General features: G+C 46.3%; 1 protein-coding gene across 1 annotated transcript; it reads left to right on the top strand.

The window, feature by feature from the left end:
- Nucleotides 1–628: 628 nt before the first annotated feature.
- Ugdh (UDP-glucose 6-dehydrogenase) lies at nucleotides 629–25,080 on the top strand. Its single transcript, XM_006974606.4, has 12 exons — nucleotides 629–847; nucleotides 9,235–9,403; nucleotides 13,490–13,591; nucleotides 14,278–14,478; nucleotides 14,590–14,787; nucleotides 15,217–15,364; nucleotides 17,528–17,622; nucleotides 19,675–19,805; nucleotides 21,175–21,308; nucleotides 21,731–21,822; nucleotides 21,925–22,035; nucleotides 24,262–25,080. The coding sequence occupies exons 2-12, from the start codon at nucleotides 9,242–9,244 to the stop codon at nucleotides 24,367–24,369; spliced, it is 1,482 nt and encodes a 493-aa protein (XP_006974668.1). The 5' UTR covers nucleotides 629–847; nucleotides 9,235–9,241; the 3' UTR covers nucleotides 24,370–25,080.
- The last annotated feature ends 294 nt before the right edge of the window (nucleotides 25,081–25,374 follow it).

Here is a 25,374-nt window from a genome sequence, read left to right as displayed (position 1 = left end):
CACTCTCCCTTCTAGAATTTGGTTGGAAAGTTTTCCTGGAAAATACGCCCTTAGGCGTGGGCGCCAGGGTTCTCTAGCCAGGGACGCAGCGGGAGACACTGGTCCAGTCATGATGGAACTCAGCATCCTGAAGGCGTTCCCTTCCCAGACCCCGCGCCATCGGGGTGGGACGTGACTAAACTCTGGGCAGCTGTCTGGAGGGCGCGGCGGACCCAGGGGCCTGAAGGGTGTGGGAGGCCCGCAGAGATCAGAGAGGGATGAGAACCCAGGCCCAGGCTCCAGGATGAGGCTCAGGCCGGAAAACCAGAGGATCTTCCTGTGGGCTCGGCCCGCAACGCGCCCTGTGCTCCACGTCCACGGGTGGCTCACTGGGCACGCGCGAACCTTCCCCATCCCAGAGTCCAAGGACCAAGGGGCAGAGAAGGAACAAGGACCACGACGCCCCGGGCCAAGAGCATTGGAGGGACCCACGGCGCACGCAGCCACGCCCAGCGGGGCCGGGGGCGGGGCCGGTGAGCTGGCTCGAGCCGATTCGCCCGTCTCCACAGGGGGCGTGGCCACACGGTTCGGGCCCCGCCCCTTAGGCCGCCCTGGGTCCTGAAGGAAGTAGAGGCCTGCCCCGGGGCCTGGCGCGGAGGGAGGCGGGGCCGGGGCCGTGCGGGGCGGTGGCTGGGTTCAGAGTCCCGGGAGGCCTGGGGCTGCGGGGGGAATGAAGCCTCCGCCTTCCCCGGCAGAAGCATTTAAATACGGCCGCGGGCCCCGGATCCGGGCAGCGCTGTGTGGAGCCTGCGGCTTGGGAGCAAGGTGCCGTCCGAGAGAACGGGATCCGAGCGGCAGCCGGCCTTGGGTAAGCGCGGTTCCCCGCGGGATGTCCCCCTTCCCGCGGTCGGGGTGTGCGCGCGGTCCCGGTCGCTCCCGGCTCGCGGCGGGGCTGCCCACCGCACCATCCTGGTCCCCCCTCCTTCTCGGGCCTGGCGGGAATCAGGTCCTGCGCTTGCTTGCAGGAGGTCGGAGGAGCAGGGCTTTGGATTTGCAACTCGTGCGTCTTTACGCCCGTTCCCATTTTTTCCCCCCCACTTTCCGATTTGAAGCCAAGGAGATTTTCCCGCCGCTTCGGAAAGCCAAACGCCCCCCAGCTCCCCCGAAGGAAGGGATCCTCTCCTTGGGGCCTCACGGGCGGCTCACAGTCCTAGGCTTTGTTGGGGATTAGACTCTGCTCACCTGGGGGTCCTCTGCTCTCCTCTGGTCGCCCCTAAGAGGAGAAAGCAAATCCCACTGAAGACGAAACCCTAAGGCAAATTTCCTAGTACCTTAGGGGGCTTCTGCAGTCCATCGTTGGCCGAGGCATATGCTTGGATGTTCTACTTGATGCCAGGGAAGGCCTTTCTTGGGGGCTTCAGAGATCATGTTTTTCGTGAGATCTTGAACATCTTGACGTCCTACGTGTAAGAGAATTGAGTAGGGTTGGGAAATCTGGCATAGAGAAAGGAGGGGCTCGCTGGGAGAGAGCTCATACATGGGATACACAGAGGACTGACTGTTCGTCCACTCACCTCAAAGGCCAGTCTTTGAGTTTTTTCAAATCCCCTAAGAGATGGAGAACAGTAGTCTGGTCTGTTTCTTCTGAGGGGCTCTGGACTTGAAAGAGCCGAGTGTTTCTGCTCAGGCGTGCTTTTGCGTACTCAGTCTTAGCTGAATGCTACGCAACCCTGGTTTGGAAAACAGCTTATTCCCCCCCCCCCCCTTCATCTTTGTACTGCTTTCTCTGTCATAAAATCTCTAACCACTAGGCATGCTCCATCTTTCCCCGGATTTCCACAGTAAAATTAAGTCTTTTATAATAGTTTTTTTTTCCCCCTTGGATCAGGCGTGTTTTAAGCGTGTGTCCAGAAATGACTGAGATGAGTGAGGGTGGTGTATCCCGCTGTCTATCATAGCTGCTGTTTAGTTCGCAGTAGCTGTGAAGAAGGGCGGCAGATAGATTATACTCGGTTCAGATTGCAGCATAGGACATTTGCTGACTGTTAGTGACATCTCGCAGGTTGAAATGTTTATCTGAATTTATCAGATTTTTACATGAACGGTAGTTTCAGGTCGGCGTGGTGAATTGTGATTCCCAGAACCCAGAGGTGAGAACTCATTTCAGAGTGACCTACTCGGTGAGCAGACAGGCCCACTTTTCCTGTCAGCACCGTGAGGGCCAGAGGGGGAAGACAAGTAGCAATGGGACATGGTGAGGTGAGCCTGCCATTGAACGCACTTGCCGGACAACCTTGAGCTGGATCCCCAGACCCACAGAGAAAGGAGAACCTAGACCCCAGGAGTGCCCTCTGACCTCACACATATGCATGCTGCACACTTCATACACACAAAACAAAACACTAAAATTATGAAAAATGAGAACAGAATCAGAAAGCATCCGTGTCATAGAAACTATTGACAACATTGTATCAAGCTCCGCGTTAAAGTTTATTGAGGATTTTATTGAAACTTCCAAGTGACTTCATTTGATTTGCGTTGGTTGTGCACCCAACCTCAGTATTCTCCACCCATTGTCATGTATGAGCTGCCCTTCACTTGAAAACTAGCCCGACAAGGATACCCAAGATGAAGACCACCTCACCAAGTAGCTGTGTGTAGTGGCTCCCGCCTCTAATCACAGTTCCCAGGAGGCTGGGGCAATAGGGTCACCACCATTTCCAGGCTAGCCTGGGCTCAGAGTGAAACCTTACTGAGAGAGAGAGAGAGAGAGAGAGAGAGAGAGGAGAGAGGAGAGAGAGAAGTGGGTGTGTGTGGAGAGGAGAGAAGAAGGAGGAAGAGGAGGAGAGAAAACACAAAACAAAACAAAACAGAGCTTATCCCGTTCTACAGTACAGTACTGCCGTCAGTGACTGCTGTTTGGAAAGAAACCTGAATTCCAGTCCTGAAATAAAGGCGGGTAAGGGGTAACTTGAGGACTAGGGGCTGTAACGCAGGGGTGGGTGCTTACCTGAGATGCTTGAGACCCTGGATTTAATCCCCAGCACTATAAAAAACAAACAAGTAACGTTAGAGGTGACTGGGGAAAATCTGATGTCATCCTTTAGGTGGCTAAATAAGGTAGCAGTCTGTTCACTGCAATATCAGCCATCTTAACTAAACCTACGAAATATGAAGTCGTAATCCTAGAGTCCCAGGGAGACAGTTATTCAATACACACCAAGGGATTTTCATACCAGGTGTTGAAGGTACAGTGGCCTTGGTGCTAGAGAGATGCCTCGGTGGTTAAAGACCGCTTGTTCCTCTTGCAGAAGACAAGGGTTCAGTTCCCAGCACTCACAATGAAAACAACCTTAAAGTTGTTTTCATTGCTACTTCATAACTGTAATTTTGCTACAATTATTAATTGTAATGGAAATATTTTTTGGAGCTAGGTTTGCCAAAGGGGTCATGACCCACACAGGTTGAGGACCATTGGTCTATACCATCTACATGCCTAGTACCTGTGGTCAGAAGAAAGCATCAGATCCCCTGAAACTGGAGTTATGGATGGTTGTGAACCTTTATGTGGTGCTAGGGATTGAACCTAGGTCCTTTGGAACAGTAAGTAACCACTGAGCCGTCTCTCCAGCCCTTGGGTGGATGTCTTACATGTGGTAGTCCTGGTGAACCTTGTAGATAAACCTATTGACCCAGAGTTAACTAGGCTTTAGATGTTGATTTATGATAATGTGGCTTATAAAGAGACTGAGCAGATACACTACAGTGGAACTTTGCTATCACAGTAGAGGGTTTTATTGCAGAGCCTGGAAGACAGTGGCCCCTTGGTAGCTCTGGGAGATTGGCTCCAGGACTACCGCAAATGCCCAGATCTGAGAATCAATCAGACAAACAAAATGGTGCAGTATTTATCTGTCTAGAGCCTATGCATGTCCTCCTGTGTACTTTAAGTCATCTCTAGGTTACATATGATATCTAATAGAACTGAGCATGGCACATACCTATAATCCTAGCATTGTAGAGGTGGAGGCAGGAGGATCATGAACACAAGACTATCCCAGCCTTCATGGCAAGTTCCAGGCTAACCTGGGATGCCTAGGGAGACCTTGTCTGAAAACAATGGAAGTAATACCCAGCTGGGCTGTGGTGGCGCACACTTTTAATCTTAGCACTCCAGAGGCAGGGGCAGATGGATCTCTGTGAGTTCAAGACCAGCCTGGTCTACAGAGTGAGTTCCAGGATAGCCAGGGCTACACAGAGAAACTTTGTCTCCCCTGCAAAAAGGCAAAAAAAAAGTTAATATAATATAAATAGTTATACCTTATTGTTTAGGAGAAAAGAAAAAGTCTATACATATTCAGTAGAGATCCAACTTTTTCTTTTTTAAAGCAAGTTCTCACTATGTGGTTGTGACTGGCCTGGAACTTGCAATGTGGACCAGGATGGATTTCAAGCTTGCTTCTACTTCCCTAGTGATAGGATTAAATATGTGTGCCATTACACACACACACACACACACACACACACACACACACACACACACACCCCACAGCTGCCTGATTCTGTAGGTGTAGACTCTCTGGGAATGGAGGATGTACTTGTACCTGGAATTTAGGCCCTCCCTCCCTTCCTTTCCCTCCCTCCCTCCCTCCTTCCTTTCTTATTTTCTCAAGACAGGGTTTCTTTGTGTAGCCCTGGCTATCCTAGAACTCACTCTGTAGACCAGGCTGGTCTTGAACTCACAGAGATCCATGTGCCCCTGCCTCTGGAGTGCTGGGATTAAAAGCATGCATCAGCACTGCCCTGCTAGGACCATCTGTTTCTGATAGTGTAGTTTCTGGGAATCCAAATTCATAAAGCATCAGAACAGAGAATTTTGAGGAAATATGCTGTCCAAGCCTGGAAAATTCTATTCCTGTCCCCACGTCCCTGGAACCAGAAAATTTCTCATCTCTAGATTTCATGTCACTGTTCTTTTGTGTGGAAGTAAATACCACGTATTGCGTTGTGTTGTTCCTTACTCTTTCAGTCTCCGGTCTTAAACTGAACCACCCTGCTCGTGAAGTCCCCCCTCCCCTACAGAGCCTCTAATTAGGATGGCTCCACTCAGCTATGTCGATTGTGACTAGACTGTCCTTCAGAGTGCCGCCTTGCTCTCCTGAGAGAGACATCAAGGGCCACTTGTATGTAGTCATAGGTGACAGTTATTGCCTCTCACAACTCCTTAGTACTCAGTGCTTTACTCCACTGAGTATACGTCCTCACTTCTCTATGTTTATTCTTTTATCTAGAATGTTCTTTCTGGTTTTCTCCTCCACCCCGTCCCCAAATCCTACCCACTCTTTAGGCCAGACTCAACTTCTGTGTCTACACTGAGATAGCCCTTCTCTGGCTCTTCCTCTTTTTTTCTTTTCCCACCTAATTTTTATTTATTATTAGAGTGTGTGTGTGTGTGTGTGTGTGTGTGTGTGTGTGTGTGTGTGTAGGCAGAGGGCAACATTCAGGAGCCAGTTTTCTCCTTCCACCTTTATGTGGGTTCCAGGCTTGTGTAGCAAGCCTGAACTCTGGGCCACCTCATGGGTCCCTCTTCATCCTCATTCTTCCTTGGACTTGGACACTCATGCTGCCTTCTAGTTGAGTATCTTTTCTTTTTTTATCGTGAAGCTGTTTTTCTTGGGTGTGATTCCTTTCTTTTCCTTCTTGAAGACGTCGTGAGTCATCCTACTTTTCAGAGGCCTTCCTCTGTCCCTTACCCCACAGACAGTTCCTTGCTCTCTCTCCTACTTGTACGGTCCTCTCTAGGGCACTGACAAAGGCATGGTTCTGTTTCTGTGCTCTTACTACATTGTAACTCGGATTACTGAGTTACATACAATACACTCAGGGACTGAGTTGTCCCGCTTCCTGTTGTATCCAAAGCACACTGAACAATGGTAGCTGTTACATGGAGGGTGTTTAATACATGTCTTTGGTTAAACTAGTCTCCAAACAAGCTGCTAATACTTCAGTGTCAGGTCCTGTATCTATCCACCGCCTGGTTCTCTCCCATTTCTTCCTGTTAGAATAGAAGCATTACTTTTTTGTGATGGGGAAAGGACTAGGCCCCGGAACAAGGTGAAGTAAATTTCTGGAACCATTGCCAACGTTTCTCTTTTGTGAGGTGGAGAGCTGCAGTGACGGTTGGAAGCACCTCTTCCCACAGGTAGATTTTCAGAAGACTCCCCTGCCTTAGTCACTTAGTGTTCCAGACATCAGCGCTTCCATCCACTTAGGGTGGGGAGCAAGATGGACGAGGCGAGGAAGGACGGGTGACTGCCGGAAGTCAGCGTGGGTACTCTTGGTGTTCTCACCAAGGCAAGGCTTGCAATCCTAAAAGTTTACTAAGGGTGTTTTGTTTCTGAAGCTTCACAGGTGCTAATAGAGGACTTTTAACTCACTTACTTAGGCTCTTAAGGAACCAGTTTTGATATTTCCTGGTAAGTGAATCCATATAGAAGAATGCAGCATAACATTTAAAAAGGTGCGGTAGAGGAAGATTGGATGTAACTTTAGAATACAGTAAGTTTAAAAGAAAAAAAAAGCCAAGTGTAGAGACTATTGGGTCCAGATATTGCTAGCAATCCACGGAGTCTGCTTAAAGGGCATAGGAATTTATTGGAGAAGGAAGACTCACTGTCCAGAAGACAGGAATTATTGCAGGGTCCTGGGAGGCTGAGGCACAGTCCCACGCTGTTCTTTCACCTGGTCTGTCTCCAGCATCCAAAACCACAAGGGGGTGAAGAGAACGCAGCATATGTGCACCCCAGGTCTTAAGAGTCCTGAGTGGCCACACCCCAGGGGCACATACTTCAAGGTCGAGGCAGGTGCTTCAAGGTCATAGCTAGAACAGCTACCCACTCCAAGAGACTGTCGATATATGGCATTTCTTCAGTTCAGAAATATTATGCCAGGCATGTGGTGCACACCTTTAATCTCAGCACTTGGGAGGCAGATCTCTGAATCTGAGGCCAGCCTGGTCTACACAGCGCATTCCAGGCCAGCCAGAGCTGCATAACAGAGAAACCCTGTCTCAAAAAGACCATGATGCATACACACACACACACACACACAAATGAACGTATAGTTGGACAAAGTAACATTGGGAGTATTCACGGGAGAAGAAGGAGCTGCCTGCAGAAGCCGACTCAGTAGGGATAGGTAGAAGTGAGGCTTCTTGGGCTAGATTTTCTTTTTTCTTAATATTTTTTTTAAAGATTTATTTATTTATTATATATACAGCATGTATGACCAGAAGAGGGCACCAGACCTTATTACAGATGGTTGTGAGCCACCATGTGGTTGCTGGGAATTGAACTCAGGACCTCTGGAAGAGCAGTCAGTGCTCTTAACCTCTAAGCCATTTCTCCAGCCCCTAGATTTTCTTGTAATATTTGACTTTGGCACTGACAGGATGATGCAGCTGGCAAAAGCTCTTGCCACCAAGCCCGGGGACCCGAGTTCAATCCCTGAGATCCACGTGGTGGAAGGAGAGAACTGATCTCCTTCCCCCACCCCCAAATTTACTTTTATGTATACCGTTAAGAATGCTTTCTTAGTAGAGTTATACAGTTTCCAAGGCTGCCTGTTTGGGGAGCTAAAACTGTGGGGGGTTTTGTGTGTCTGTGTGTTTTGCAATACTAAGAATCAAACTCAGTAGCTCACCTCATGCGTGCTGGTGGCAAACAGTCTTCCCCTGAACCACAGGTACATTCTTGCCAAGCACTGTCGAACCCAGAGCACCTTCTCTGATCCATGCAGGAGTCCACGACAAACTGTAAGCTCTCTGGCCACCATTTTCCTTCTCTTTGGGTTTCATGAATGGCTTGGATTTGTGATGTCCGAGACCTTGGCAGGAACTGCAGTGACTGGTCATTTAGACAGTAATTATAGTGAATGACCAGGCAGTCATATATATGTAAGCCAGTTCTTGTAAATTTTTAGTGTCAATCATTTCACCCAGTGACTACTGAAAACATACTAAGATCAGTGCAACAGTACTGATAACCGCAGAAATGTCTTGTCCGGGCTACAGGGAGAGCAGAGCAGGCTTTCGATATGAGCCTGAGGACCTGAGTTCGGATCCCCAGTACCCACTAAGCTATTGTGGCCGCACATACCTGTTATCCCAGGGCTGAGGGCCAGAGATGGTGTGGCTAGGGATTGATTGCTGGTTAGCCAGCCTAGCTAGACAACAGCAAACACCAGGTTCAGTGTGATTCTGCCTCAGAGGGATAGGTGAAGAGCATTAGAGGAACATGATGTGGGCCTCAGGTTTCTACATGTCCACACATAGGTGTTGCACACCAGCACACAAATAGGCACGCACACACACATACACATTTGAAAATTGCTTTCCTTTAGTGTTTTCACAGTTTCTAATTAAAGTTGAAACAGAGTTTCAAGATTATTGCCCAGTACTTAAAAATAATCTGTGGGTGCCAAGTTAAGTATTCGAGGGGCGATTTGTTCTATTTTCCGCTCTAGAACAGCACCTGAGATGGATCATCTGTAATGAGCAGGGATTTCTTGGCTCAGGGTACTGGAGGTTGGCTGTTGTGCTGTGTCATTCTCTGGCGGAAGAACAGGAGATATGAGATCAAACCTGTGGCTTTAAGTCCTTTTATAATAGGCATTAATCCACTGAGGGTAGAGCTCTCACGTCCTCAACGCCTCCTCTCATGCCCCACCTACCAGCTCCTTTGCGTTGGGAATGAAATTACCCCCACACTTTGGAGGGATGTGTAAGCCAAGCAGGAGCATAAATCTTAGAGGCCAGGTCTGAATCATGGAACTGATCTTACCAACTGCGACCATCTAAACCTGTTGGAAAACTCACCTTTGCACGCCCACACATGCGGAAGGATTGCACAGATGTATACATTTACTCTGGGGCTTTCTCTGTGCAACCAGAACTGCCCTGGTTTAGAGGATAGACTTTATTTTGCTTCTTGACTTTAACTATAAGGACTTTATCATTTTCTGATATGTGCAGTAATAACAGTTGTTACTAATGTTCCCTCTTTTTCATGCTAGCACAGTGGAGGAGTGGCCACGTCATCCAATTGGAATGTCATTTTTCACTCACAGTTCTCGTAATTCCTATGAGTAAACGCAGGAAATCGTTCCCGATATCTGACATTTTGTGATGAATATGCCAGTGATTTGTCCATAGTGGCTGTGTCCCGTACTGAAGCATTCTTGATGGTTTCCCTCTAGTTCAGTCATGGTTGAAATTAAGAAGATCTGCTGCATCGGTGCGGGCTACGTGGGTGGACCCACGTGTAGTGTCATTGCTCACATGTGCCCTGAAATCAAGGTGACGGTGGTCGATGTCAATGAGTCAAGAATCAATGCATGGAATTCTCCAACCCTTCCTATTTATGAGGTAAATTATATATTGAACAGCTTTGTTTCTATGCTGGTGGTTCTCTGACTGTGTCGGTTAGCTATTTTGTATATACTAGTATGGTGATAGCTGTGGCTGTAACCAGTTCAATGAAAAAAGTCTGGCTGGGCATGTTGGTAACACCCATGATTCCCAGCTCTCCGGAGGACTGAAGTAAGTTCACGGTCGGCCTGGTCTACATAGCCAGTTTAAGGCCAAGCAGGACAACACAGAGAGACCCTGCCTCAAAACAAGGCGAAGGTTCTGGATAGTGCTTGAATGTAGCTCATCCTAGCTTGACTAGCTGACATAGGTCCTGGGTTCCAGATAATAAGAAAAGAAAAAAAAGAAAAAGAAAAGAAAAACAAACTAAGTGTGGTAGTGCATGCCTGTAATCACAGTACTTTAGAGAATGAGGCAGGAGGATTACTGAGCTACATAGTGAGTTCCAGGCCAGTCTGGGCTATATAGTGAGCAAAGAGCCAAAAGTCCACAACAAAAAGTCCAGATAAGAAAATGTTATGGGCCTTTGAGCTGGGAGTGTAGCACATGGTCAACCTGTGTCAGGTCCTGAATTTCCTCTCCAGTACTGCGAAAGAGAAAAAGAAGAAATTGGGACAATAAAATGACAGTCATGGCAGGTATCCTGGGACAGTGAAGAAGAAGTGTGCCAGAGTGGGGTATTGCTCAGTTGGTGGAGTCCTTGCTCAGTGCAGGGTCCTGTGTTTTCCCAGAAGGGGCCATGGTGCCACACTCAAGAGTGGGAGCCAGAAGGAACAGAAATCCCACAAGAGGGAGTTTGGGGCCAGTTTGGGATACATGAGACCCTGTCTCACAAAACAGTGGACTACTGGGTGTGGTGGAGCATTCCTTTAACTCTGACACTCAGGAGACAGAGGCAGGGGGATCTCTGTGAGTTCGAGTCCAGCCTGATCTACAGATCAAGTCCCAGGACAATCAGGGATACATAAAGAGACCCTGTCTCAAAAAAAAAAAAAAATACTCCCAAAACACAAACATAAGTAGAGTCGGGGTGTGGTGATGCATGCCTTAATCGTAGTGCTTGGGAGACAGGGTGGCAGATCCCTGAGTTTTAGACCAGCTGGAGCTGCATGAGACTCTACCTATAAATAGATAGATAGATAGATAGATAGATATTTCATTTTATATATAGGACTAATGATTATTTGTATTACTTATGGGGTACAGTGTGATATTTCATGTACAGTGCTTAATGATCATATTAGACTAACTAATCCTATCTATCACCTCAGAACATTTACCATTTATTTGTATTAAGAGAATTTTCCAAGCTAGAGAGATGGCTCAGCAGTTAAGAGCACTGACTGCTCTTCCAAAAGCCTCAGGTTTAGTAACCAGCACCCACACAGCATCTCACCACTATACCAATGTGAATATAAACTTTTTTAAAAAGAAAGAGCATTTTCTTTCTTTCTTTTTTTGGTTTTTCCAGACAGGGTTTCTCTGTGTAGCTTTGCACCTTTCCTGGAACTCACTTGGTAGCCCAGGCTGGACTCGAACTCACAGAGATCCGTCTGCCTCTGCCTCCCGAGTGCTGGGATTAAAGGCGTGCGCCACCACCGCCCGGCCTTGTGTGTATGTTTGTGTGTGCACCACATGCATGCTCTTGGAGGTCAGAAGAGGGGTTGGATCCCCTGGAACTGGCATTCTGGATGATTGTGAGCATCATGTGGGTGCTGGGAAATAAACCCGGGTCCTCTGCAAGAGCAACCTGTGCTCTAAACTGCCGAGCCATCTCTCCAGCCCCCTCTACAAATTCTTCAAAAATACATAAACAAACAAATGCAGAGGTAATAGTAAATAAATCCCTGTGGCCTCATCACTGTTCGAGCAGTTATCAACATGGCCAATTTCCTCCTATCTCCTACCATCCTGATTATTTATGATTTCATCTTATAGTTGCATTATGTGCGTCTAAAGAATGATTCTTCTTTTTAGGCATGAACACATCACCATTCATTACTAAAAACAAAACATTTTACTATGTTCGGGTGGTGGTGACACACACCTCTAATCCCAGCACTCGGGAGGCAGAGGCAGGCGGATCTCTGTGAGTTCTAGGCCAGCCTGGGCTATAGATCGAGTTCCAGGACAACCAGGACTGTTATGTAGAGAAACCTTGTCTCGGAAAACCAAAAAGCCAAAAAACAATAAAAGAAGTATGAAGCACTCTTGGGACTGGGAGTGTAGCCTACTGAGAGAACGGACACTTAGCATGTTCTAGGCCTTGAGATCAGTCACCACCACCAAAACACCCAAAAACCCAAAACAAAAGAAAAAGCTTATGCATGTTCATCTATCCACTAGTTAGTTTAAACCAAGGACCAAGTAAGATTCCCATTTGCAGTAGAATGATAACACTTAAGTATCTTATTTTATTTCTTTGGAGACAGATCAGGCTGGTTGGTCTCAAACTTGAAGTTCTCCCATCAGCCTCCAAGTGCTAGGGCACAGGTGTGCACACTACATACACCCCACTGTGCCTTTTTTGTCTGTTTGGTTTTGTTTTTTGTTTTTCAAGACAGGGTGTCTCTGTGTTGCCCTGGCCATCCTGGATCTCGCTCTGTAGACCAGGCTGGCCTCAAACTCAGAGATCCGCCTGGCTCTGTCTCCGAGTGCTGGGATCAAAGGTGTGCACCACCACCACCACCACCACCACCACCACCACCACCACCACCACCACCGCCACCACCGCCACCACCGCCTGGCAGCCGTGTTTTTGGTTAAGTCCACAGCCTTGTATTTTCCTGCTCACTGGTCACCCTCCCTTGCTTTGTTAATGGTTGTTTTCTCCCCTGCTCTTCAGTCAGAGAAGCTGGTCTGTTGTGGACATTTTCAGAGCGGATTCTCCTGGCTGACTCCTGAGCTCCCTTGAGTATTTCTGACATTTTTTCTCTATCCTTTCTTTTCTGTCAATTGGCAGTTAGCTCTAGAAGACCCATCTGATCAGATTTAGACTTAGTTTTTTCCTCTTTCCAAGAAGACTTTTGGACTGACAGGATGACTCTGGGTAAAGGTGCGTGCCACCAAACCTGATGACCTGAGTGTGACTTCAGACCAACCCAGTAGGAGAGGACTGACTCCCAAAGGTTGTCTTCTGACCTCCACACGTACACCATGCACACCCACAGCCACACCCAAAAAATGTGAAAGTTAAACTTAGACTTTTTAAGTGGCCAGGCCGTGTTCCTTTAATTTTATTTTTTTATTTTTTATTTTTTTTGGCTTTCCGAGACAAGGTTTCTCTGTGTAGATTTGGTGCCTATCCTGGATCTCACTCTGTAGACCAGGCTGGCCTCGAACTCACAGAGATCCACCTGGTTCTGCCTCCCAAGTGCTGGGATCAAAGGTGTGCCCACCAACACCCAACCTTTAAATTTTTTTTTGACATACATATATCACCAGTAAAACTGCATGGGAAAAAGTAGATTTTCAGTGTTTCTTATAGTAGAATTTGGAAAAACGCATACTATTGTCTCTTTGTATGAAGTACAGAATGGCTTTCGCAACCAGCTCTATGGTGTGAATCCTGTGTGGGGGGGGGTATAACACTGCATTCAGAATGACAGTGCAGAAAGTTTGCTAGAAATCACAGGGCCTTGAGGATGTGGTAATTGAGTTGATAGAGGAGCTGAGTTAATGGTTAACGTGTGACCTGGGTACGTGGCAAACAATGACAGAGCATTTTAGACCGCTGAACTTTGATTGCACAAGTTCACCTTTGCCTCATCTATGACATCCTTACATGCTGCGTTTTGTGTATGATTCGCCCCCTTCCCTGGTTTTCACGGGACCTCCCAGTGTAGCCTGGTCTGGCCCCAGATTCACTGTGTAACTCAGGCTCGCCTCAGCCTCGGTTCCGCTGTCTCGGCCTGCCAGGTGACAAGCCCCAGGAGTGCCCAGCCATGCCCAGCAATCCTCCGCTGTTGTAAAAAGATACTGCTCGGAAACCCAGGCCACAGCCTTCCCCCGATTCTGCTGCTGGGCGTCTCAGCACTGGGTCACACTGTGTGTTCAACGCCTTTTCCTTTTGTCCTCCTCTAGCCTGGATTAAAAGAAGTGGTCGAGTCCTGTCGAGGGAAAAATCTATTTTTTTCTACCAATATCGATGAGGCCATCAGAGAAGCTGATCTAGTATTTATTTCTGTAAGTAGTTTGCTTTGCCTTGTGAGATATATATTTTTTAATATTCCTGTCTGTGAAAGCGTCTTTGTTTTATTTGGTTATTAAACCACACAAGTGCTCTTAGCTGCTGAGTCATCTCTCTGGCCCTAAAATTTCTTTTTAAATACTCTAATAGGGGCTGCAGAGATGGCTTAGCTGCCCTTCCAAAGGACCTGAGTTCAGTTCCCAGCACCCACATGGCAGCCTACAAATGTTTGTAACTCCAGGTTCAGGATCCAACACCCTCCACCTTCTTCTGACCTCCATGGGCACTGGGCAGGCACGCGGTTCATGTAGATACACATAGTCAACATACACGTAAAATAAAATTATATTTTAAAAAGACCATGGTAATATATTGTCCATGATCGACAAAGGCACTGCTGTAGTAAGGACCTCTGAATTCATCCATTTTTGTCTCCTGGCCTTCGCTGGGAACCTGCCAGCCTGCCCTCGTATCACACATGTAAGGCAGCTTCTCCGCAAAAGAGTTCTCTGGATGTTTCCAGTTGTTTCTTTTCCCTGCTTGTATCTGTAAAGTGTGTAGAGTTGTTCTGTGAGAGTTAAGAGCATGCCCACTGTTGGTGAACTGATTGTCTGGGCATGTCTTGAAAACACTGACCAGTCTTCACAGGCCCTGTGTTCTGCATCCCAAATGCTTTCACTAGGTGAACACACCAACAAAAACCTATGGCATGGGGAAAGGCCGGGCAGCAGACCTGAAGTACATTGAAGCGTGTGCTCGACGCATTGTGCAGAACTCCAATGGCTACAAAATCGTGACGGAGAAAAGCACCGTCCCCGTGCGGGCAGCAGAAAGCATCCGCCGTATATTTGACGCCAACACAAAGCCCAACTTGAATCTACAGGTAGGAAGGAAGAAAACGCTAGAATCTGATTCTTCTTAGGTCAAGACTGATGCTTTAAAGTTACCCACAATTCATGCTAGCCTAAAACTTTCCTTCGTATCGCTCTTCTAGGTACTGTCCAATCCTGAGTTCTTGGCAGAGGGGACAGCCATCAAGGACCTAAAAAACCCAGACAGAGTCCTGATTGGAGGGGATGAAACCCCGGAGGGCCAGAAAGCTGTCCGGGCGCTCTGTGCTGTGTATGAGCATTGGGTTCCCAAGGAAAAGATCCTCACCACCAACACTTGGTCCTCAGAGCTTTCCAAACTGGTTAGTGCCAAGCTTGCCGCTCTTCCTTAAATCTGTTACTGTGTTTAGGCAGCGTATTGTCACTCAGGCTAGTGTCAAATTCACATCCTGCCTCAGTTTCCTCACTGTGAGGAGGGATCAACACACGCACACACATGCACATGCACATGCACATGCACTCACCCACACCACACTAAAATATTTATCTTGCTTTATGTCTTTCAGTGCTGGGGATTAAACCTGAGGCCTCACCTGTTAGTCAGGTCCTCTGCCACTGCAGTTTAATCTTTTTGACTTGTCTTTTCTAATCAGTCTTCACTGTCTCCTCAAAGTGAGCCCATCAATCTCTCTTACGCCTGCTCAGTAATTTGCATCACCTGAATATATATACACTGGCACATGAAATTGCCTTTTCGCTCATCGTCTTCTCTCATTTCTCTTTATTTAAAGGCAGCAAATGCCTTTCTTGCCCAGAGGATCAGCAGCATTAACTCCATAAGTGCTCTGTGTGAAGCAACGGGAGCCGATGTGGAAGAGGTGGCCACAGCTATTGGCATGGACCAAAGGATTGGAAATAAGTTCCTCAAAGCCAGCGTTGGTAAAGACAGTTTTTCTCTACATAAAATAGGTTACGGGGTTGGGGATTTAGCTCAGTGGTAGAGCGCAAGGCAAGCGCAAGGCCCTGGGTTCGGTCCTCAGCTCTGGGGAAAAATAAAAAGATTACTAAAGCTTCCAGCTTTATAGAAGATTTTTGTTTTTGTTTGTAGCTTAATATTCTTTAAAAAAAAAAAAAAAGTTTCTAGAGGGCTGGAGAGATGGCTGATGGTTAAGAGCACTGGCTGCTGTTGGGGAGGATCAGAGTTCAATTCCCAGCACCCACATGGTGACCCAATCATCTGTAACTTGAGTTCCAGGGCATCCTAAGCTCTCTTATGACTTACATGGTACACATGCGTACATGCAGACAAAACATTCATGCACATAAAACAAATCTTAAAGGGCCTGTAAGATGTCTCAGTGAGTAAGGGGAACCTGTCCCCAAGCCTGGTGGCTTGAGTTTGAACTCACATGGTAAAAGGAAAGAACAGAATCCCTCAAGTTGACCTCTGACCTCCAGATATGAATGAACTTCCACATAGTACTGTCCCATAGGTTGTAAAGACTAATAGGCATGCTTATCCCTCCCCTTAGGAAGCAGAGGCAGGAGGATCAGGAGTTTGAGGCTAGCCGTTGTTACGTAAGTTGCCCAGGTGCCTTTGAACTTGTTCTGTAGCCCAGGCAGGCTGTGAGTCTTCTGTGCTCCTACATCAGTCTCCGAGGTAGTTGAGATTACAGGCATGTGCCACCAGGCCTGGTCACAGCATATTTGCCCAATCTATGAATCCAACTTTATACCAGCCCTGTAGTCAGTTCTCAGTATTTGTGGTAGTTACGCTGTATTTTAGCGTTAAAAATTCTGTGTAGAACACAACTTAGTGAAACCCTGCCTCATAATAAAAAATACATAAAGGGGGTTAGGACAGTGTTAGAGTGCTTTAGCATGTGTGCACATGGCACACACACACACACACACACACACACACACACACACAGTATTTCTGAGGCTAAATGTCACTTTCTAGTACTGTTTCCTCTGCCCTTTTTCATGTTTTCTCTAGCTATAATAAAAATAGCTACTATTTACATAAGGCTTAGCGTGTGTGTCATGTTCTATAGCAATACTTTATCTCCTTTAAGTTTTTTTTTTTCTTTTAAGACAGAGTTTCATACAGCCCAGGCTTGCCTTAAACTTGCTATATAGTCAAGGTTGGCCTCAAACTCCTGATCCTCCTGCCTCTACCTCCCCTGAGCCAGAATCACAGATGTTCGAAACTACACTTGGCACTTTTGCTGTTTATGACCTAATAAGGAGGTGCTTTGATTTTTGTCTTTAGACTGTATTCAGATTCAAGGAAAGTTTTGAACCTTGCTCAGAATCCTACTGTAGCCTGAATTATGGGAGCTCAAGGGTGAGCTAGCACTCCTTGGCCCAAATCCAGCCCACACGAGTACAATATAGTGTGGAATATCGTCACCCACACCCACAGCCTGTCCCTTGTCTTTGCCTACTATGGAGCTGCAGTGGCAGAGACTTTATGACCCACAAAGCCTGAAATATTTGCCCTCTGGCCCTTTACTAAAAGTTTCCTAACTCTGTAGTAAGGTAGGAGACAGAGGCAGTCATAGCAGATAGGTACAGAAGAAGTAGAAGATAAATGTAAGGAAAGGTCAAGTGGGGGGCTGGAGAAACGGCTCAGAGTTAAGAACGTTTGTCCTTGTGGATGACCCGTGTCTGTTCTCAGCACTCACACGGTGCCCACTCTCAACCATCCACCCCTCTTCTAACCTCTGAGGATAGTGCACATGCACACATGCACACCCAAAAAAAGAAAATACTTTTTTAAAAGGAAAAAGGTCAGATGTAGCTGTAATGAAACTTGTGTTGGGGTCCTGTTTGGTAAATATTTGAAGAGCTGATTAACCACCTGTAACTGTTCTGTGATTTATAAATCTGCTTTTCTTATTTTTTTCATGTGGATACAGGGTCTCATGTAGCCCAGGCTGGACTTGAACTCACCATGTAACTCCAAAAAATTTCTGCTCTCTGAATTTTATTACTTAAAATCTGAATAAAAGCCACCGATGTTGTATAAGTTTTGCTACAGGACTTAGTTTCTGGATCGTACCTGAAAATATTGTCAATTTTTTTTTCTTCCTTCAGGTTTTGGTGGGAGCTGCTTCCAAAAAGATGTGCTGAATTTGGTTTACCTATGTGAGGCCCTGAATCTGCCCGAAGTAGCTCGTTATTGGCAGCAGGTATATATCTTTGTAGTCAAAGGCTTATGGTTAGAGTCTAATAAACACTGCTCCCTCGGTGAAATGTTCCAGGAACTCAATTTACTTATTTCAGGTTTATTTAATGAGTGTCTGTTTTCACTTAGTCTTTTTTCCTAGTCAACTGTGATGGATATTTTTGATACATCAATACTTCCCATTTTATAGTTAAATTTGCTCAGAATGAGTCAGGAAGTAATATTATCCTTCATGTTTGAGGGTATGTGTTTGACACTGTCTCATGTAAACAGGCTGGTCTTGAACTTGCTATGCAGCCGAGAATGACCTTGAACACCTACTCCCTCTGCCGCCTCCTGAATGTTAGAATTACAGGCATGCACCATCATAAGAAACAGGGTCTCACTGTGTAGTCCAGGCTAGCCTGGAACTTGGTGCGAAGCGCCCACACTGTAATATTTTCAAGTGGTTTGCATCTGTGGACGCTTTCCTTCCCCTCTTTCAATTTCACAGATTTAAAACAGGAACCTCTTCCTGGTTTATCAAAGGCTTGTTTATTCTGGATACTCTTTGGGAGCACTTGGCATGCAGAACATCATTTAGTCCTCTACCCTAACATGATCTCCCATTTTTAGATGAGAGAAGATACTTTGAGAGATGACATAACTTGCCTAAGGTACCGGCCAGGATATGCACCGTTTCCAGATGGTTCCCCGAGTCCATAACTTTTCAGATTTCAGCAACAGCTACGGGAGCGAGTCTGTAGAGATGGCTCACTTTCTGTGTATTTCACTCAACCTAGCAGGCGGCTTTATCTTGCCATTCATTATGTACAGAATGCAGAAGAAGTCCTGATTTCTCAACACTGGGTTCCTTTCAAGCTGCCTAGAACTTGAGACAGTTCCTGGAGCTTTTGAAACGGCCTCCTCACTCCCCATGCTCCCTGCACCAGCAGAGGCGGCAGATGCTCTTAGATGCTTTTACTCAGGATGTTTGGCTGAAAAGCTTGTCCAGTACATGACATGTGGTGTCACAGTTGACACAGAAGCAGCTCTCCCTCTGTATGGTATCTGTTCCTAGCCATTTTCTTCTCATGGTGAGGTGGTGAGCTTTGGTGAATGGTGAGTTGTAGTCAAAAATTTCTCCTGTCCTGCCTTGCCCAGCAGTCTGGATGAATCTCTCCCTCCCAAAGTCCTACAGCCGCTTATAAAATAATTACTCCAAATCTGGCTTCTCTCCTGACTTCCCGGCTGCAGGAGAGAAGACATTTTCGACTATAACTCACCATTCACCAAAGCTTTCTTCTGGATCTCTGCTTCTCTCCCCGCTTTTCCCCCTTGGTAGTGGTGAGTTGGTGAGCTTTGGTGAATGGTGAGTTGCAGCATTTGAGGAGTACTTGGAGAACTGATTGCTTACCACCTTGTTCTCTCTGGGGCGTTGAAGCTGGCTTGGAGGGGAGGGCCTCATTTAGGCTGGCTTTGTGGCTGCATCTCAGGTGCCTTCAGAATTCAAGCCTAGCTGTGTTCCTGTCTCTTCATCCACCCCAGCTGCACTCACCGCAGACCAAGCCAAGTGAAAAGGACATTTTCAGAAAGGCTCTAAGGAAGGGAATTGGTGGAATTTATTATTACTATTATTTGCTTATTATTATTATTATTTTTATTTTTTCAAGACAGGGTTCTCTGTGCAGCCCTGGTTGTGCTGGAACTTGCTTTATAGACCAGGCTGGCCTGGAACTCAGAGATCTGCCTGCAAGTGCTGGGATTAAAGGCGTGCGCCACCACATCTGGGAGTCGGTGTTGGTGGATTTTTCATTTTCAGATTTAAATCTAAATGACAGTGTTGGGTAATCTTTTCCATGAATATGTAAGCCATATATTCATACAGTAGCACTTATTATAAAACCAGATATAGGGGTTGGGGATTTAGCTCAGTGGTAGAGCACTTGCTAGGGCCCTGGGTTTGGTCCTCAGCTCTGGAAAGAAAAAAAGAAAAGAAAAAAACAAAACAAAACAGATGTATGGCCTAGACTACACTTTTGTAAGCTAACATTGTATGTTCTATATATAATTTCAGGTCATAGACATGAATGACTACCAGAGGAGGAGGTTTGCTTCCAGGATCATAGACAGCCTCTTTAATACAGTGACTGATAAGAAGATCGCTATTTTGGGGTTTGCATTCAAAAAGGACACTGGTGATACCAGGTATCAATTCTTTTTAAATTTTTTTTTAAAGATTTATTTATTTATGTGCATTGGTGTTTTGCCTGCGTGTATGTCTGTGTGATGGTGTCAGATCCTCTGGAGCTGGAGTTTCAGACAGTTGTGAGCTGCCATGTGGGTGCTAGAATTGAATCCAGGCCCAGCAGCCAGTGCTCTTAACCACTGAGCCATCTCTCCAGCCCCAGGTATCAGCTCTTTAAAACATTTTTTTAAAAAAGTTTTGTTTTGTTTTTTTAATTTTACATATGCTTGGTGACTCACAGTATTACTCTCAGGAGCCATAGTTAGGGACAGGTAGATCTCTATGAATTGGAGGCCAGCCTGGCTTATATAGCAAGTACCAGGCCAGCCCGGGTTACTGGTAAGTATGTGTGCATGTGAACATGTGTGTGTTTGTGCGTGTACAAGTCATGGCATTTGTGTGGTGGTCAGAGGACAACTTTGAGTAGGCAATTCTCTCCCTCTGTGGTAGGATCCACTTTTACCTGCTAATTTATTTTACTGGCTCTCTTTAAAACATTTCAGGGCCAGAAGTGGGTAAAGGCACTTGCTTCTAAGCCTGATAGGACTCAACATGATGGAAGGAAAGAACTGCCCCCCTGACCTCTACCTGGGCACCATGGCACACACATAAACACACAAATAAATAAATGTAAAGAAAGAATAAACAAAAATAACACTTCAAACCCTTGGTGAGAGCATGGGAACTTTTCATCTTATCCCGATCTTTCAATTGGTAGAAATGAATAGAAGTACATGTGTGTACATATGTGTATGTGTGTTTTCTCTATAGTATTTTATTCTCTATTATATAAAGATGCCAAAAGAGGGTTGTGAACATGGTAACACACTAGGCAGAGGAGGGCCTGTGTATCTCCGTGTGTGTGTGTGTGTGTGTGTGTGTGTGTGTGTGTGTGTGTGTGTGTGTGTTAGCCAGTTGTAGTGATGCACGCCTTTAATCTCAGTACTTGGGAGGCACACACAGGCAGATCTCTGAGTTCGAGGCCAGCCTGGTCTACAAAGCAAGTTTCAGGACAGCCAGGGCTGTTACACAAAGAAACCTGTCTTGAAAAACAAAAACAAACAAATGAAAGCACCTGTATCCTTGACACTTAGGTTTGACTAGAACTTACCACCATATCTTAAATTTCCTGATATTAGAATATGTCATTCAGAGCCCACCTTTAATCCCAGCACTCTGGAGGCAGAGGCAGGTGGACCTCTACATTCGAGGCCAGCCTGGTCTACAGAGGGAGTTCAGGACAGCCAGGGCCCCACAGAGGAACCCTGTCTGGAACAGACAAACAAGACTGTGTCATTGACAGCAACACTTGACTCATTTCTCCCTCAGAGAGTCCTCCAGTATCTACATTAGCAAATATCTGATGGATGAAGGTGCACACCTCCATATCTATGACCCCAAAGTACCCAGGGAACAAATAGTCGTGGATCTTTCTCATCCGGGTGTTTCAGCAGATGACCAAGGTAGGACTCTGTTCTGTAAATCACTTTGGATACAAGCGCACACAACTGTTTTTCCTTTGAAACGTTAGTAGCTGCATTTTCTGTCGCTTATTGTGAGGGGTTGGCCCTGTATTCAGCCTCATTCTCAGAAATTAAACCTTAGGAAGTCTGTCCTCATCTTCGATCTGAAGTCATCACCTGGGTTCTAATCCAGTCATTTCTGCAGGGGCCAGGGATCTAGCTCAGTGTCCTCCACAAAGCCCTAGAGAGTCCCAGGAAATACTTGTGGAGGAATTTGGGGGTGCTCCTGGCTCCCCTTCATTCCCACTCAGTCATCTGTTGTTCCCATCTGTCAGACACGCCTTCTCAGGACTAGTGTTAAATACTTAACTTCAGACGCCTTGTTTCTCATTTCTCTTTTGGTCATTGTTGCTATTTTATAGTGTCCAGACTGGTGACCATTTCCAAGGACCCGTATGAAGCGTGTGATGGTGCCCATGCCCTGGTTATTTGCACCGAATGGGACATGTTTAAGGTGAAGTCTCTAAGGAAAATTCTGGAGGCATTCCGGTATCGGCGTGGGTTGAGTATGTGTCCACACGTGTGTTCTAGTTCTTCACTTGGTGTGTCTTCACAGGAACTGGATTATGAACGGATTCACAAAAAAATGCTAAAACCAGCATTTATCTTTGATGGGCGACGTGTCCTGGATGGGCTCCACAGTGAACTGCAGACCATTGGCTTCCAGGTAATCAGGACTCTGGACTGGCTTTTTGTTCGTTTGATCTTGTCATTATTACTTTATTACTCTGTGTGTGTGTGGGGGGGGGGGGGGGGGGTTTGGGGTGGGGACATGTTGGAGCTCTGAGGACAACTCTAGAGTCAGTTCTCTCCCCGCTTCTGTATATCTGTCCCATGGAGCTTTGGGCTTAGGCAGCAAGTGCCTTTACCCTCTGCGCCGTCTCAATGGCCTGGTCTGGTACAAACCCACTGTATGGGTTTTAGAATCGTCATATTTTCGTTTTGTTTTGTTTTGTTTTCGACAGAGGGTTTCTCTGTGTAGTTTTGGTGCCTGTCCTGGATCTCGATCTGTAGCCCAGGCTGGCTTGAACTCAAAGATCCGCCTGGCTCTGCCTCCCGAGGGCTGGGATCAAAGGCGTGCGCCACCGCTGCCCGGCAGAATTGTCATATTTTCTAACTTAGCAGTAAGATAACCAGGCAAGAGGTCTTCTGGGAAGTCCTCATTTTTTGGAGACCATTCCGCTCCTTCCCTTTGTGACGTAAAGTTGGTCTCCTTTACTTGGCCGCTGAGAGGGCATGAGGTGCCTGTCGTACAGCATGACCCTAGCTCACCTCATACCACCTGTCACGTAAGACGACACTGGTTGCATGGTGCATTCCTCGTGGTTTTTCACAGCTGAGCTTCATACCCCAGTGAAGCCCTGGGTGATGGGTGGGCTTAGATTGCGGGTGGCCACTGAGGAAATGCTTCATTGTGGCAGCCACACAGTCATCCTCGTGGGAGCATAGTTAGCACCCGCCTCACCAGGTACCTCGGATCATCGACTGGTGTTCGTCCTGTACCTTCCAGACACTCAGTGTGACCCTGTGTGTGAGCGGTCTGAAGGGAGAATATGGAGTTTCTGCACTAGCCCTCTTTTCAGTCAACTTCACTGATTGTGGAGCTTGGGAAACTGGCGGAACCTGCCCAGAGCAGTGCGTCTGTGTTCTCAGCTCTACCCCAGCAGTGCGTCTGTGTTCTCAGCTCTGCCCAGAGCAGTGCGTGTGTATTCTCAGCTCTACCCCAGCAGTGCGTCTGTGTTCTCAGCTCTACCCTGAGTTCTGTAAAGTACTAGCAGGTTGTCACTTTCTACCTCCTGAAGCAGTGTGAGCATGGCGTAGAGGCTCGCGGCAGAGGAAGTTAGGGGAGATTAAAAAAGAGTTGCCGGAGGAGGGCCGTCTGCACGGTGGCCCACAGAGGGCCTGTGCATTACCTCAGCGCCGCCGTGCAGGCGGCAGGAAGGCCTTATCTGCTCATTACAACACTGCATCTGCTTTCTTTAGCCTCTCACTCACTTGTTAAAGGGCCATTTCTGTCTTTTGTGAGACACTCACTGGGTTTATCAAGAGTCAGCTGATAACTTTAACCCCTGTCAGACCTTGGAAATTCCTCCATCCCACCCTCCTGAGCTAACAGCAGGACTGCTTTCCTGTGTGTAGCCTTGGCTCTCTTGGAATAGCTCCGTAGACCAGGCTGGCCTCAAACTCACAGAGATTTACCTGCCTCTGCCTCCCAAGTGCTGGGTTGCCCAACTGAGTGTTCTTTTTAAAATGTTATTTCTAAGACGTATGTAGAAAGATACATATTTAAAATTATTTTAGTCAGTTGTGGTTTCACTCAGGAGGCAGAGACAGGTGTATCCGTGAGTTCGAGGCCAGCCTGGCCTACAGAACAAGTTCCAGGACAGCCAGGGCTACACAGGGGAAAAAAAAAAAAGGTGGTCGTCTGGGGCTGGAGAGAGAGTTCAGTGATTCAGAGCACTCACTGCTCTCCTCAAAGTCCTGAGTTCAGTTCCTAGCACCCACATGGCGGCTCACAACTGAGGCCTTCTGGTGTACAGATGTCCATGCAGACGAAAGTACCCATAGACATGAAAAAGTGAAGCGCTTGTGTCTATAACTTGATGATTGAGGTGTGCTGGTCCGTGTACTCCAGCACTTGGGAGGCAGAAGCAGGAGGGTCTCTGAGTTAGAGACCACAGCTACATAGCAACACCCCGTCTAAAATCCAAACAAAATCAAGCCAGCAAAGTGGGGCAACACTTGATTCTAGAAACACAAAAATAAAGGAGCAAAGATCTCTCAGCAACTCAGACAACTTTAAAAAGTGTTTCTCTTCTTATCTCTCTATATTGTAGAGCTCTTACATATGTGCACTGTGATTAATAGTTTTGTTTTGTTTTTCCCTCTTCAGATCGAAACAATTGGCAAAAAGGTGTCTTCCAAGAGAATTCCATACACTCCTGGTGAAATTCCAAAGTTTAGTCTTCAGGACCCACCCAACAAGAAACCCAAGGTCTAGATAGTCCCATTTTATGTGGTCATTTTGGTACTTCAAGGTAGCCAGCGTCTGTCTGATATTAAATGGTAAATGAACTACATGTTTTTAAGGAAACAAAAATATTTTTTTAATCATCAAATTTATACTAGCTATATGAGTGTTAGCATACCTAGGAATTATGAGTGGAGAATAATTTTTACATATTTTTATATTATTATCCTGTTATTGAATGGATGGAAAACAATCATGGTGGTTTCAATGTTGTCAACTTTTGTAACATAGAAATTTGAACACTTTCCAGCATTACAAACTGTCCACAGACTGGAAAAGGCAGTCTCGTTCTCCTGGGCGTTGTTTGCTTACCATTAACTGTGATTTTTTTAAGCCATGAAATCACTGTGCTACTGTGTATGGGCTGGTTCAAGTTCTCTGGCCTTTGGTTTTAATGTGATATGTCATTAGTGGTTCTAATTGTTTTTTGTTTTTCCCCAAAAGATCACTCTGCATTTCCTTCCCTGCCTAACATGAACAGTACTTTCTTTTTTGAAAGACTTTAACCTGAGGAGAAAATCAGTCGGTGGTCTGTGTTGTTTCTTAGTTTTCACCACTGATTGTTACTTTTGCAGCCTGAGTCCGAAAGAGTTTGTTACCTGCATTTTGATTATGTCTATTACAGTTCTAATATTTTCCTTTAATCAAGAAATCCAATAAAATCTCACGTGTAAATTAAAAGATTTTCTAAGTTACATGCATCTTTTTTATAAGCATTTATTTATTTGGAGGGGATGTGGAGTATGCACATGGCAAAGCATGTGTGCAGAGGTCAGAGAACAAGTAAGTTAGTTGGGCAGGTCTCCTTCCATGTGCGTCCTGCCCGGGCTTCAAACTCTGGTGCCCAACTTTAATCCCAGCACTCGGGAGGCAGAGGCAGGTGGACCTCTGTGAGTTAGAGGCCAGCCTGGGCTACAGAGTGAGTTCTAGAACAGCCAGGGCTACACAAAGAAACCCTATCTCAAGACAAAAACA

This window comes from Peromyscus maniculatus, chromosome 10, assembly GCF_049852395.1.
Source record: "Peromyscus maniculatus bairdii isolate BWxNUB_F1_BW_parent chromosome 10, HU_Pman_BW_mat_3.1, whole genome shotgun sequence".
Lineage (NCBI taxonomy): Eukaryota > Metazoa > Chordata > Mammalia > Rodentia > Cricetidae > Peromyscus > Peromyscus maniculatus.
The sequence above is the reverse complement of the archived record's forward strand: the minus strand, read 5'-3'. Positions and strand labels throughout refer to the sequence as shown.

Bases quoted from the DNA above. Each gene is read 5' to 3' on its own strand.
- Ugdh (XM_006974606.4), top strand. From the start codon at position 9,242: ATGGTTGAAATTAAGAAGATCTGCTGCATCGGTGCGGGCTACGTGGGT. The intron at 13,592-14,277 runs GTAAGTAGTTTG...TGCTTTCACTAG, and splicing joins CTGATCTAGTATTTATTTCT to GTGAACACACCAACAAAAAC. The intron at 19,806-21,174 runs GTATCAATTCTT...TTTCTCCCTCAG, and splicing joins AAGGACACTGGTGATACCAG to AGAGTCCTCCAGTATCTACA.